This window comes from Sorex fumeus, unplaced genomic scaffold (assembly GCF_029834395.1).
Source record: "Sorex fumeus unplaced genomic scaffold, SorFum_2.1 ptg000063l, whole genome shotgun sequence".
In the NCBI taxonomy this organism is placed as follows: domain Eukaryota; kingdom Metazoa; phylum Chordata; class Mammalia; order Eulipotyphla; family Soricidae; genus Sorex; species Sorex fumeus.
Window position 1 is genome coordinate 34,956,248 of NW_026606120.1, and position 12,014 is coordinate 34,968,261.

A 12,014-nucleotide genomic window follows, 5' to 3' on the forward strand; every position below is an offset into this window, starting at 1 on the left:
CTCTAGTGTGTATGTGTTTGATTTCAACTTCCATTTCTATCATCCTCTAATGAAATTCAAGTTTCTATAATTTCATACTTAAAAAAGTTAATTAGTCCTTTTCTTTAAAAAGGAGTCAGAAATAGAAGGACTAACAATTGAATATTTTCAATTTGCAAGTTTCTGTGCATGGTTTTTGAAGAAAAGGGGTTGATGAAGATTTTAGTATTAAAGCTTGGAATTTATAAGAGGCAATCTTAAAAGTAGTGGTAATAATACATTCCTAGTGAGGAGGGTAGAGAAAAGTGTTTTCTGCACGATGTAGTAAGATGTAGAGCTTGGAGAGTGTTGTTGAGATACGGGTGAAACTTTTGCTTCTGGCATTAAGTGGGTTAATTTTAGCCTGTAAAGTAAACAGGATGGAGTAGGTAAGTTTTTAACATAGAATATCTCCCATTTCCTATTTTTCCTTTATCATTTGCTTCCTAGTATAGTTCTTAACATTGAATACCTTTGCCTATTTTTTCATCATTTTGTCACAGCATTAAGTGGGAATAAGTTACAGATTCCTATAATTCTGCTTCTGGCCATTTACTGCCCTTTTTTTTATTGCTTCTGGAAAGTTGTTTTTGTTGTTGTTGTTGTTTTTAATTTGCTTTTTAGTGTCACACACGGGCTGGAGTGATAGCACAGTGGTGGGGCATTTGCCTTGCGCACTGCCAGCCCGGCTGAGCCAGGTTTGATTCCTCTGCCCCTCTTGGAGAGCCCAGCAAGCTACTGAGAGTATCTCGCCCGCACGGCAGAGCCTGGCAAGCTCCCCGTGATGTATTCGATATGCCAAATACAGTAACAACAAGTCTCACAATGGAGACGTTACGGGGCCCGCTGGAGCAAATCGATGAGCAATGGGAGGACAGTGTGACAGTGTGGGTCACACCCATCGATGCTCAGGCTGACTCCTGGCTCTGCACTCAGGGATCACTCCTGGTGATGCTTGGAGGATGATTGGGATGCTGGGGCTCGAACCCGGGTCGGCCACATGCAAGGCTAATGCCCTCCACACTGTACTTTCCCTCTAGTCTGTTGACACTTCTTTTATTCATCTTTTTTTTTAAATGAGCACTAAAATCTCTTCAGTTTTTATTTAGCTCATTCTAAAGGTGATAGTTGGGGCTGGAGCAGGTAGTACAACAGGCAGTGTGCTTGCCTTGCACACAGCCAATTCGATCCTTGGCACTCTTGGTCCCCTGAACATTCCAGGAGTGATCCAGATCCAGGATTTAGCCTGGAGCACCAGTGGGTGTGGCACAAAACAAAAAGGCAGTAGTTGGGCAGAGCGATAGTACAGTGGGTAGGGTGTTGGCCTTCACTTTGCCAATACTGGTTCAATCCTTGGCATCCCAGATGGTTCCCCAAGCACTTCAAAAGTTATTCCTGAGTGCAGAGCCAGGGGTAACCCCTGAAGATCACCAGGTGTGACCCAAAAGGCCAAAAAAAAAAAAAACAAACCCAAAAAACAACCTCAAAACTCAAAAAGCTAATGGTCACATTATGGAAAAAATGAAATAGGATGAGGAATCACTCAGCCTTTTTGCAGGTGAACTATCAAGCCCTTTAAAGTTTCAAAATTCCTGTTCTCAAAGTGTTTACGTAGCTTTGTTCTCATTTAATGCTGTGATATCTACATTTCCCTCCATGCATTTCTTTTGATCTTCAAATATCTATAGGTTATGTGTCCTGTTTTCAAAAACTCTTACAGCCTTTCATCCTGTGTTAGTAGATAACTTCTGTTAATTTATAACCTATCTTACAGTGTTTCCATCTTTGTTATTCTTCTATTATATTTAGCCCTGGGATTTAGGAGATAATAGCATATAATTTAAAATCTAGTTGAATAAGTAACAGTTTTACTTGCTGGTCAGAAGTTGAGAGACTTGGATTGGGTTGGTATGTTGCAATTATAATGAGATGCACACAAGTAGAATGAGGCCATACTATGCTGAAATTGTCAGAATATCTTAAAAGGTAAAAGGTTCTAGGTAACCAAATGTAGATGACATGAGTAGTGCATATAAAGTGCATGATAGCAAACAAAGTTCAATAGAATTGTAACATTCAGTGGAGACAAACAGGGCTTGACACACATGCTCTGCAATGCGAAGCCCCAGATTCACTCTTTGGCTATCGACCCCTTGATTACTGCCATGGGGGCCACTTGGTGACCCCAAGTACGAAGGGTCTGAGTATGTTGGGTTAAGTATCACTGGAGTGCCCTCAGGCCTTCTGAATATTTCTTGGGAGCCCCCCATCCCCCCAAAAGATAGTAGTCTGCTTTTATTGTAGTTTATTGTCAATCTTAAGGATTAAATGGGGTTCTGTTCTTAATCTGGAATCTAAGAATGAAGGCCAGAGAAATAATAAAGGCTGTTAAGTGAGGCTGTTACCTTGAACAGTCGATTCGGGCTCCGTCCTTGGTACTGTGTATGGAACCTGGTGAACTGCTAGGAGTGAGGCTTGAGCATAGCCTGACACCAGTACAATTTTAGGAGTAACACAAAAAAACCAAACATCAGATATACGTTACCACCCAGGATGATATCACTTGCCATTAGGGTGATCCTGCTTATAATTATGAAGCGTGCTGATAAGCTTAGAATGTATTAGAAGTTGGTAGAACACTGCTGAGCTGCTGTTACTAATAAGCTTTGATACCAAGACAAATTTACATTTTTGCATTTAGAATTTGGGGGAAGTGCTAATCAAGTTTCTGAAAATCGGGGCTTGAATGATGGGTAGGGTCTCCAGTTTTAAGTGTTTGGGCCACATTCAGTGTCATGGGGGGGCGGGGGTGCTGGGACTGCTGTCTGCTGGGACCAAGAGGTGTCTCCCAGGTGCCATATCAAACTCCAGTTGGCTGGTGCAAGGCAAGCACCTTATTTGCTTTTTTTGCTATGAACTTTGTGACTCGTTATTAATGTATTCTACATGTACTATTCTACATCCTTCTGAGTGTGTACATGCTTAATCTCCTTACAATCAAATACTTATGCTTATACTGTAGCCTATCCCATTCCATAAATCCAGATTTGTCAAAACCTCATGATATGGTAGAACCCTTTCCTCCAAATTCTGCTAATCCCCACCACCCTATATTGGCCGTTTATCTTATTCTCTAAGTGATACTTGTTAGTACTCAGGATAGAGTGTGATGCCTTGAAAACAGGTGCCTGCTTTGCATACACCTGTTGGATCAAATCCCCAGTATTCCAGTATCCCACATGTAGTCAGCATATTTGCAATTCTGTGTTTAAGCCTATACTGCTGATAATCCCCAACTCTGCAATCTGAAACATCTCAAGTGATTTTTTAATTGTCTGACAGCTGCTGTGTGTGTGTGTGTGTGTGTACCACAAACAGGTGAGTGCTGCAATTGAAAGAAATTGAGCACCACAGCCAGGAAGTGGTGTAGACTTATTAAGGAAGACTTCCTAAGCAGGTGTATGAGCGCTGTGGTGACCCTACCAAGCACCACTGCCACAGTGTCTTCGGAGTGTGACCCCTGAACAACACTTTTAAGTATTGCTGCTAAAGAGGGTTTAAACGCATTCAGAAGCACAGAATGTGCGAGCATCGCAGCCTGATACTTGACCCTTGGCAGCACCGCAGCCAGGAGTGTGTGTTTGTGTGTGTAATCCCTAGTCATTGGAACGGTAATAAAGGGAAGGAAATAATTTTAAACTCAGATATATTTGGGGCTGGAACGATGGCACAGGGGGTAGGACGTTTGCCTTGCAAGCAGTCCACCCGGGTTTGATTTTTCTGCCCCTCTTGGAGACCCCGGCATGCTACCAAGAGGATTCCACCCACACAGCAAAGCCTGGCAAGTTACCCATGACGTATTTGATATGCTAAAAACAGTAACAACAGGTCTCACAGTGGAGATGCTACTGGTACCAGCTGGAGCAAATCGATGAACAATGGAAGGACAATGCTACTATGCTACAGTGCTAAATATATTTAGATTACATAATTAGGTTATGATTCCTTGCAGGGGAAAGTATACAAATAAGAAAATTTTGAATACGTAAAAGGAAAATGCTTAAGACAGGTTGCCTTTGAGATCTAGTTGGCTTAAATGACGTCATGGTTCTCACTTTATCAGTACTTGAGTTTCGTTTTTTAGCTCTGGTTCTTTAGTTTCTTGCTCGACCTGTCTTTCTCTCTTTCCTTATTTTCTTTTTTGGGTCACACCCGGCGATGCACAGGGGTTATTCCTGGCTCATGCACTCAGGAATTACTCCTGGTGGTGCTCGGGGGACCCTATGGGATGCTGGGGTTCAAACTCGGGTCAGCCGTGTGCAAGGCTAAGGCCCTCCCTGCTGTACTGAAAAATGGTCGCATCACTCCCGCCCTAATTTCTATATTAAAGTACAGGCAGATTATTTTCCACAAATTTTATTTCCTATCAAAGGTTTGGGCTTCGATACCATCCTTTTGTTCGACCTCGGAAGCTGAAGGTGTTGGGGCAGAGCCTTCCTGCGCCTCACGGCGTCTATCCCGCGGAGCGCGGAGTCGGGGGCGCCGGGTTTCGGCGGACGCGGACAAGCTCCCCCGAGAGACGCTCCTGTTTCCTAGCGGCACTTCGGAGATGCGGCCGGGAACCCTGGGTGGAGCCGCGCGGGATCCGAGTCCCTTCCATGCCTGTGACCCCGGCCGTGGGCGGAGGCGGCGCGGGCTGCGCGGCGCCGCGCACTGTCCGGTTTGGCCAGCCCTGGCCCCGCCCCGAGCCCTGGGGGCCCGTCCGTCGGCCCCGTGCCGGCTTGGCCCCGCCTTGGACTCTGGCCGCCCCGGGTTCTGGCCCCGCCCTGAGCTCTGAGCTCTGGCGGCCCATCCCTCGATACTGTGCCGGCCAGGCCCCGCCCCGGGCTCTGGCTCCGCCCCGCCCCGCCCCGCCCCGCGGCTCTGCGCGCATGCGCGCTGCAGCGAGCGGCGCGGCAGGGAAATGGCGGCGGCCGCGGGCGGCGGGGTCCCGGGCCCGTCGGAAGGGACCCTCTCCGGCGCTGGCTGCGGCCCGGCCTCCGGCGCGGCTCCGGGCCCGGCCTCTTGGAGCCGAGCCCTCGACCGGGCGCTGGAGGAGGCGGCGCTCAGCGGGGTGCTGAGCCTGAGCGGCCGGAAACTGAGGGAGTTTCCCCGGGGAGCGGCCAGCCACGACCTGACGGACACCACCCGGGCCGGTGAGCGGCGCTCAGGACGGCGGGGCGCTCGGGGCGGGCCGGGGCGCGGGGGTCGTTCCGGCCTGGGTCCGCGCTCGGGGTCGCCGCGAGTCCGGCGCGGGCCCGGCGGTCCCTGCCTCGGCGGGCGCGGCGGGCGGGCGTGGCCCCTGGCGGGACCCCGTCGCCCGCTGGCCGGGCGAGCCCGGCCGATTTTGCTGGGGTCTGGGGCGGTGGGCAGGAGCCTCGGCGTACCTGGGCCGCGGCGTGGTCGGGCGCCGGCCCCTGCGCTCTCTCCGGAGCGAGTCTCCCGGGGGCCAGAGGGCTTCTCCCGGGGTCCCCGCGGGACCCCGAAGTCTTCTTCCGCGTCTTCCCGGGAGCCCGAAGGCTTCTCCCGGGGTCTTCCCAGGGCCCAGAGGGTCTCCCGGAGCGAGTCTCCACAGGGGCAGGAGGCTTGAGACCCCTCTGGCCCACCTCGCCAGGCGCGCTGCAGAATCAGACGGAGCCACCGTCAGGCTGGCACCGCTCTACCCTCCCGCCCCGAGAAATGTCCAGGGGAGCAAAAGAAGGAGACTTGATCTGCAGTGGCGGTCTCGTTTAGAGACCCGGCAAACATTTTGTTTCATTCTTATTTTTGAACGCAGGAAAGAACACAGGAATTAAGTATACCTTGTTTTCTCAGTTGCACGGAACAATGGTGACGGAGCCGTTCGGCATAATGTGTTTGCTATTGTGTTTAGAATGCAGCTTCCTCAGGGAGGAGATTAAAAGCTGAGTCTATTCATTCTATGCACGAACACAAAGGAGGGAAAAATCCCTTAGACACGTTTCTATAGTATGATGTAGTTATTTTCATGTGGTGTTTTGCAGCCAAAGGTTTCTAGTGCTTTGTGTCCTATTCATATAACATCTTTCCCATGCTTGTACACTTGTTAAAGTTAAGACATGTTACATAATGGGCCAGTCGTTTTAGAAAAATAAATTGTTCGACTCTTGTTCTTGCATGAAATGTGAAAAATTAAATGCTAACAATCTCTATCTTTTTGGGAAACAGTTGTATGTAGTTGGACATAGTTTGTTATTTTAGCGAGTGATATCTATGCTTTCTAGCAAAAGGAACTGTGACCCAGCACCAGCCTGTTGCTTGTGTTCTGATAGATGATCTCTAAGATCTTTGTACTCCAAATTTTCTTATTCTGTTTAAGAGTGTAGTGCAATTTAAACAGGTGTGAGTCATTTCAGCATTACTACATTATTAAGCCTGAAGCTAAAGACAAGCGGATTATAGGAGTTTATCTAACTTGTTATCTTACTTGCTTTTGAATAATTCTAGGACCAGCATGTTTTGCCTGTACAGTATTCTTATTGAAGCTGGAGACATAGTGTAGTGGGGACGGCATTTCCTTCTCAGAGGGTGACCTTGGGTTTGATCCCCATCATTGCATAGAGACCCCTGAGCCAGGAGTGAGGCCTGAACCAAGAGTCCTGAGCACCTGACCTCAAAAAAGAAAAATCAGACAACAAAGCAAGCTAGCAGACAAAAAGAAATATTTTATCAACTAAAACCAAGGGGCATTTAAAAGAATAAGGTAAAAAGGTAAAGGTAAAGGCCCTCCCGTTGATCGTCGATTTGCTCGAGCGGGCCCAGTAACATCTCCATTGGAGACTTTGTTGTTACTGTGTCTGGCATATCGAATACTCTCGGTAGCTTGCCGGGCTCTCCGAGAGGGGCGGAGGAATCGAACTCGGGTCGGCCATGTTGGCCGCGTGTAAGGCGAACGCCCTACCCGCTGTGCTATCGCTCCAGCCCATTTAAAAGAATAAATTGTATCATTGGCTTTTATTCTTACTGTGCTCTGAATTTTTAATTTAGTATTGTCTGCATTTATTTGGTTATTTCTATAGAAAACATTTTGATGGGTGAATTTTTGTTTGAATCAAAGGTATAAAAAAGCTTTAGACTACATTTGTTTTTAAAATGTAGAAATAATCTATTAAATACAAAAAATTTGCTTTCACGGACTTAAGTATACAAAAATTTTTAAAAAGTTGTGCTTTGGTAGTACATAAAAACATAAAAATTTTCAGCAGGAAAGTTGAACATTTAACCTTTATTAAATGTTCATTCAGTGTTTGCTATTGTGTTGTTTTACAATAAATTGTCTTGTTAGATGCTCATAACCTATGGATTGAGTTTCATTATTCCCACTTGGCTTATCATCTGGTAGAAAGTCATGTATTTAGTAATAAAGATAGCATTTCCTGATCCTGAACTATCCACTTTCACTCTGTTTTCTCCGGTACCACATAGCCTCTCTGTACAGCTAGATACTACTATTCCTTTTTTTTTACAGATAATGATACAGATCTATAATTTGCTCAGATCTGTAGCTAAAAAGCAGGGAAGACAGTGTTGGTCAGGATTGAACCAGTGTGAGAACACTTAAAAATCTAGTCTCCCTTCTATACTAGTTTCTTTGATGAGTTCAAACTTGACTTAGTTTAGGGCTCTCATTAGACTATCAAATTATGCAAACTTTTAAATTCTTTTTTCTGCTAACTTTGAGTAGAATTTTTTCTTGGGGGGGGGGGGCGGTCACACCTGGCGATGCACAGGGGTTACTGGCTCATGCACTCAGGAATTACTCCTGGCAGTGCTCAGGGATGCTGGGAATCGAACATGGTTGGCAGCATGCAAAGCAAATGTCCTACCCGCTGTGCTATCGCACCAGCCCAGTAGAGTTTTTTTTAACAGAATTAACGATTTGACTAATGCAGTAAGACTTCTTGGTAATATTATGGTTAAGTTTATTTGGTCTGAAAAATGGTTGCATTAAGGAATATAAGAGCTACCATTTGAATATTGAATACTAGGTTGATGATAAGGGTTAGTGACAGGGACAGTGGTAATTATTCAGCAAACTGGTACTGAGAAATTTTGACAGGTGTAGCAGATAGGACCAAAACTCCCTACCCTCTTGGATTTTAAGAAGTTTAGCCATAATAAAGAAATAGACATAAGGGAGGGGAATTGTTTTGGTCTTGTTATTATTTGTTTAGTTAATATTTTTAGGCCACACTTGGATGTGCCTCAGGCCTTACTCCTGCCTTTGTGCTCAGAAATTACTCCTGGCAGGCCTATATGCAAGGCAAGTGCCTTATCCCTAGTATCTCTCTGACCCCACGGGTCCATTTGATAGTGTGATGGCACTAACATTTAGATGGTGGATATGGTAAACTGTTTGCAGTTCAAGGCATGTAAAACTCTTCTCCTGAAGTTGTATAATACTCTGAGCCAGTGGCAATGAAGTAAAAAAAGTATTTTTGGTTTTTAGATAAAATGCTAGTAGCAAAGCTTCTAGGTGCTAGATAATATGGATAGCATTTGGATATGGATAGGTAGGCCGCTTGCCTTGCACGCAGCCGGCCTGGGTTTGATTCCTCCGCCCCTCTCAGAGAGCCCAGTGTGGCAAAGCCTGGCATGCTCCCAGTGACATATTTGATATGCCAAAAACAGTAACAAGTCTCACAATTTGTTGTGAGTTGTTACTGGTGCCCGCTTGAGCAAATCGATGAACAATGGGAGGATAGTGCTACAGTGCTAAGGATTAAAAAGACAAGTAAACCGGTAGCCTTGGATTGTGGCTCTGTGTCAAGCCTGGCATGTGGCCACACACCCTCTCCCCGGTGCTTGGGACCTTTGCTGCCCCACAACCAGTGTGTGGCCTGCCCTCTCCCCTCAACTCAGGCACCACAATCGAGTTTGTGACATTTAAACAACAAAGGGTAGGGAAAAGATAAAGGAAAATTAATTTTTAAATATCTAGGAATCCAGGGGCTGGAGCAATAGCACAGCGGGTAGGGTGTCTGCCTTGCACGCGGCCGACCTGGGTTCGATTCCCAGCATCCCATATGGTCCCCTGAGCACTGCCAGGAGTGATTTCCTGAGTGCAGAGCCAGGAGTAACCCCTGTGCATCGCCGGGTGTGACCCAAAAAGCAAAAAAAAAAAACAAAACTAGGAATCCAGTTGGGAGGCTATGGTAGTAATCCAAAAGTACAAAAGAATCTAAGGCAGAGTTCATACTGGAAAATTAAAATGTACAAATGATGAGTGAAACTTTTTTAAAGGACCTTGCATCAAAGACAGCAAGCTCTTAAACCTGAAGGACTAGACAGGTGGTAATGCGACAGATAATAATAGTAGCTAACATTTATTGCATTGTTGGCATTTCCAGGTATATACTAAGCTGTGTATATATGTATAGATATATACACATGTGTATGCTTATATATATATATACACATGTATATATCAACATATGTAACATATGGGCTGGAGCGATAGCACAGCAGTAGGGCATTTGCCTTGCACGCAGCCAACATGGCCGACCCGAGTTCAATTCCTCTGCCGCTCTCTGAGAGCCCGGCAAGCTACCGAGAGTATCTCGCCCGCACGGCAGAGCCTGGCAAGCTACCTGTGAAGTATTAGAGATGCCAAACACAGTGACAACAAAGTCTCCAATGGAGACGTTACTGGGCCTGCTCGAGCAAATCGATGAACAACAGGAGGACAGTGATATATATATATATATATATATATATATATACACACACACTACAGCTTGAGTTGTAAGTAGTGTTTTTGACCCCAGTTTTTTGCACATGAAGAAAAAAATGAAGATTCAAGATTAATAACAGTCACACAGCTAAAAAATGACAGATTCAGAATTGCCTGTTCTTGAAACTTGTATTTTGGGTCACTAAACCATACTGATAAAGAAGTTTATTACAGTTTTTTTTTTTTTGTCTGTGTGTGTTTCTTATGTGTTCTGGTTTCTGTTTTTGTGCAAGGCAAGTACCTGGACCCCTGCACAATCACTCTGGCCCATCTTTGTTTATTTATTTGGTTTATGGCCACTTCTGTGTGGGGGTTACTTCTGTAGTAGAGGGGGACCATGCTACTCTGGCAGTTGAACCTGGGTGCTCATGCCTCTTATATTATTGTGGGACTAGGGGGAGGTTTTGCTTCATACCTTTAAGGAGCTGGTGGCAGATCTAGGTAATCATGTACAGCAAATAGAAGTGTTATGAAGAGTAATGGACAGAAAATCTAGACTCTATTTAGAGTCACAGAGCTTTAAGGGTGAGATCATAATCTGTAGCATACACTAGTGAAGAGTTTATGAGATTCTTGAGTGTAGAGAGTGGAAAAGCTAGTCTGTGGTAACTTTCATATGCACCAGCATTTAAAAAGTCAAGAAAAGAAATTAGCCTGAGTGAAAATGGAAACTATGTCCCATAATAAGGTCTGTATGAGAATTCAGAGACTCATACCAAGCACACATGGCATCAGCTAAGTTAGTTTACAGATAAGAAGTTTCTTAGAGGTTAGTATACTGTGTGTAAGATTGTGTAGTGAGGTGCAGAAGGCAGACGTTGTAGTTGAAACTGAAAGTCAGAAAAGGAAAACAAGTAAAAGTCAGAAAAGGAAAAAACTAAAGGACTCATCTTTGGGGAAAATCTTTCTGTTGAAGTGGAGTGGGACTCTTAAGATCACATTTAATAAGTAAATATATAGTGGGCGAACTTGTGTTCATGAAACAGAAAGCAGTGAGAAGACGGTCTTTTTAGAAGGGGACATTTCCTAGGGAAAGAAGAGTGAAAATTGCTAATGCCATTTTTTGCTTTTTGCGTCATACCCAGCAATGTACAGGGGTTACCCTCTGGCTCTACACTCAGGAATTACTCCTGGTGGTGTTGGGGGGACCATATGGGATGCTGGGGATTGCACCCAGGCGGGCCGCATGCAAGGCAAACACCCTACCTGCTGTATTATAGCTCCAGCCCTGTCATTTAGTTTTTAAAGGAAGTGACTTTTTTTCTAACACCTGCCCCTCCTGCGTGCGCACACACACACACTTTTTCTTTTTGAGGTGCTGGGGATGGAACCTAGGGTCTTAGGTGCCAGGGAATCAATTTATAAGCCACAAAAACGACGGTTTTGTTAGTCTTGGAAATCCTAACTGGAGAAGTCAGTCAGTGGTGTGCCAGAGACCATGGTATCAGTACCCGGGACTTTTCTGAGAGCAGTGCTGTTCAGTATGGGAGGTGCTGTTTATTAGCCATTGATTAGCTAGTCATTTTTCAAGTATAGAAGCCACATGTGTTATATTGGACAGCATGTTGTCATGTGGGATCACATGAATACTAGAACTTTCCCATCATCACAGAAAATGAAATTGGATAGTCTTGAATAGACTTGAAGTTTTCTTTGCAATTTCTTATATATCACTCCCGTTTTTTTTTGGGGGGGGGCTGTGTTATTCTATTTCCATGACAGTAAACCACCATGGATACTAGAGCTGAAAACACTGTTGAATAGTGTCTGAGAAGGCAGAGGATAGAGGAGGGGGCAGCAGGACAGGTTTGCAGTTAGAAGGATCTTTGCTTAGACGTGAGGGCGTCAGGGAGGGGGCACATAGAATTTATTTTTCTTCTAGGAAGAAAATCTTGTTAGCAAAGACTACCATTTAAGCAACTTTATTAATAAAGGTTTGAACTATATAGTTGATACATTTACCATCCGCCTGAATGTTATATACTCAAATCTGGAAAAATCTTCTGAGAGAAGATTCTTTATAATGAAGAGTAGGCCTGAGAGAGTGCAGATGGTCAGTTACTTATCTTGTGTGAGTCTGAGGTTGGTTTAATTCCCTGCACCACAGATGCTTCCCCAGCACACCCAGAAGATACTAGTATTATATTGTTTGTTTTTTCCATCTGAAGTATATTGAAATACTGTGTCATATCTAACTTTTTTGGTA

General features: G+C 45.0%; 1 protein-coding gene across 1 annotated transcript in view; it reads left to right on the plus strand.

Annotated features, from left to right (window-relative positions):
- Nucleotides 1-4,981: 4,981 nt before the first annotated feature.
- Nucleotides 4,982-12,014, plus strand: part of LRCH3 (leucine rich repeats and calponin homology domain containing 3) — a 105,316-nt gene continuing 98,283 nt past the window's right edge. Inside the window, exon 1 of the mRNA XM_056126482.1 lies at nt 4,982-5,213. Within this exon, the coding sequence (XP_055982457.1) occupies nt 4,982-5,213 (232 nt within the window). The remainder of the gene's footprint in view (nt 5,214-12,014) is intronic.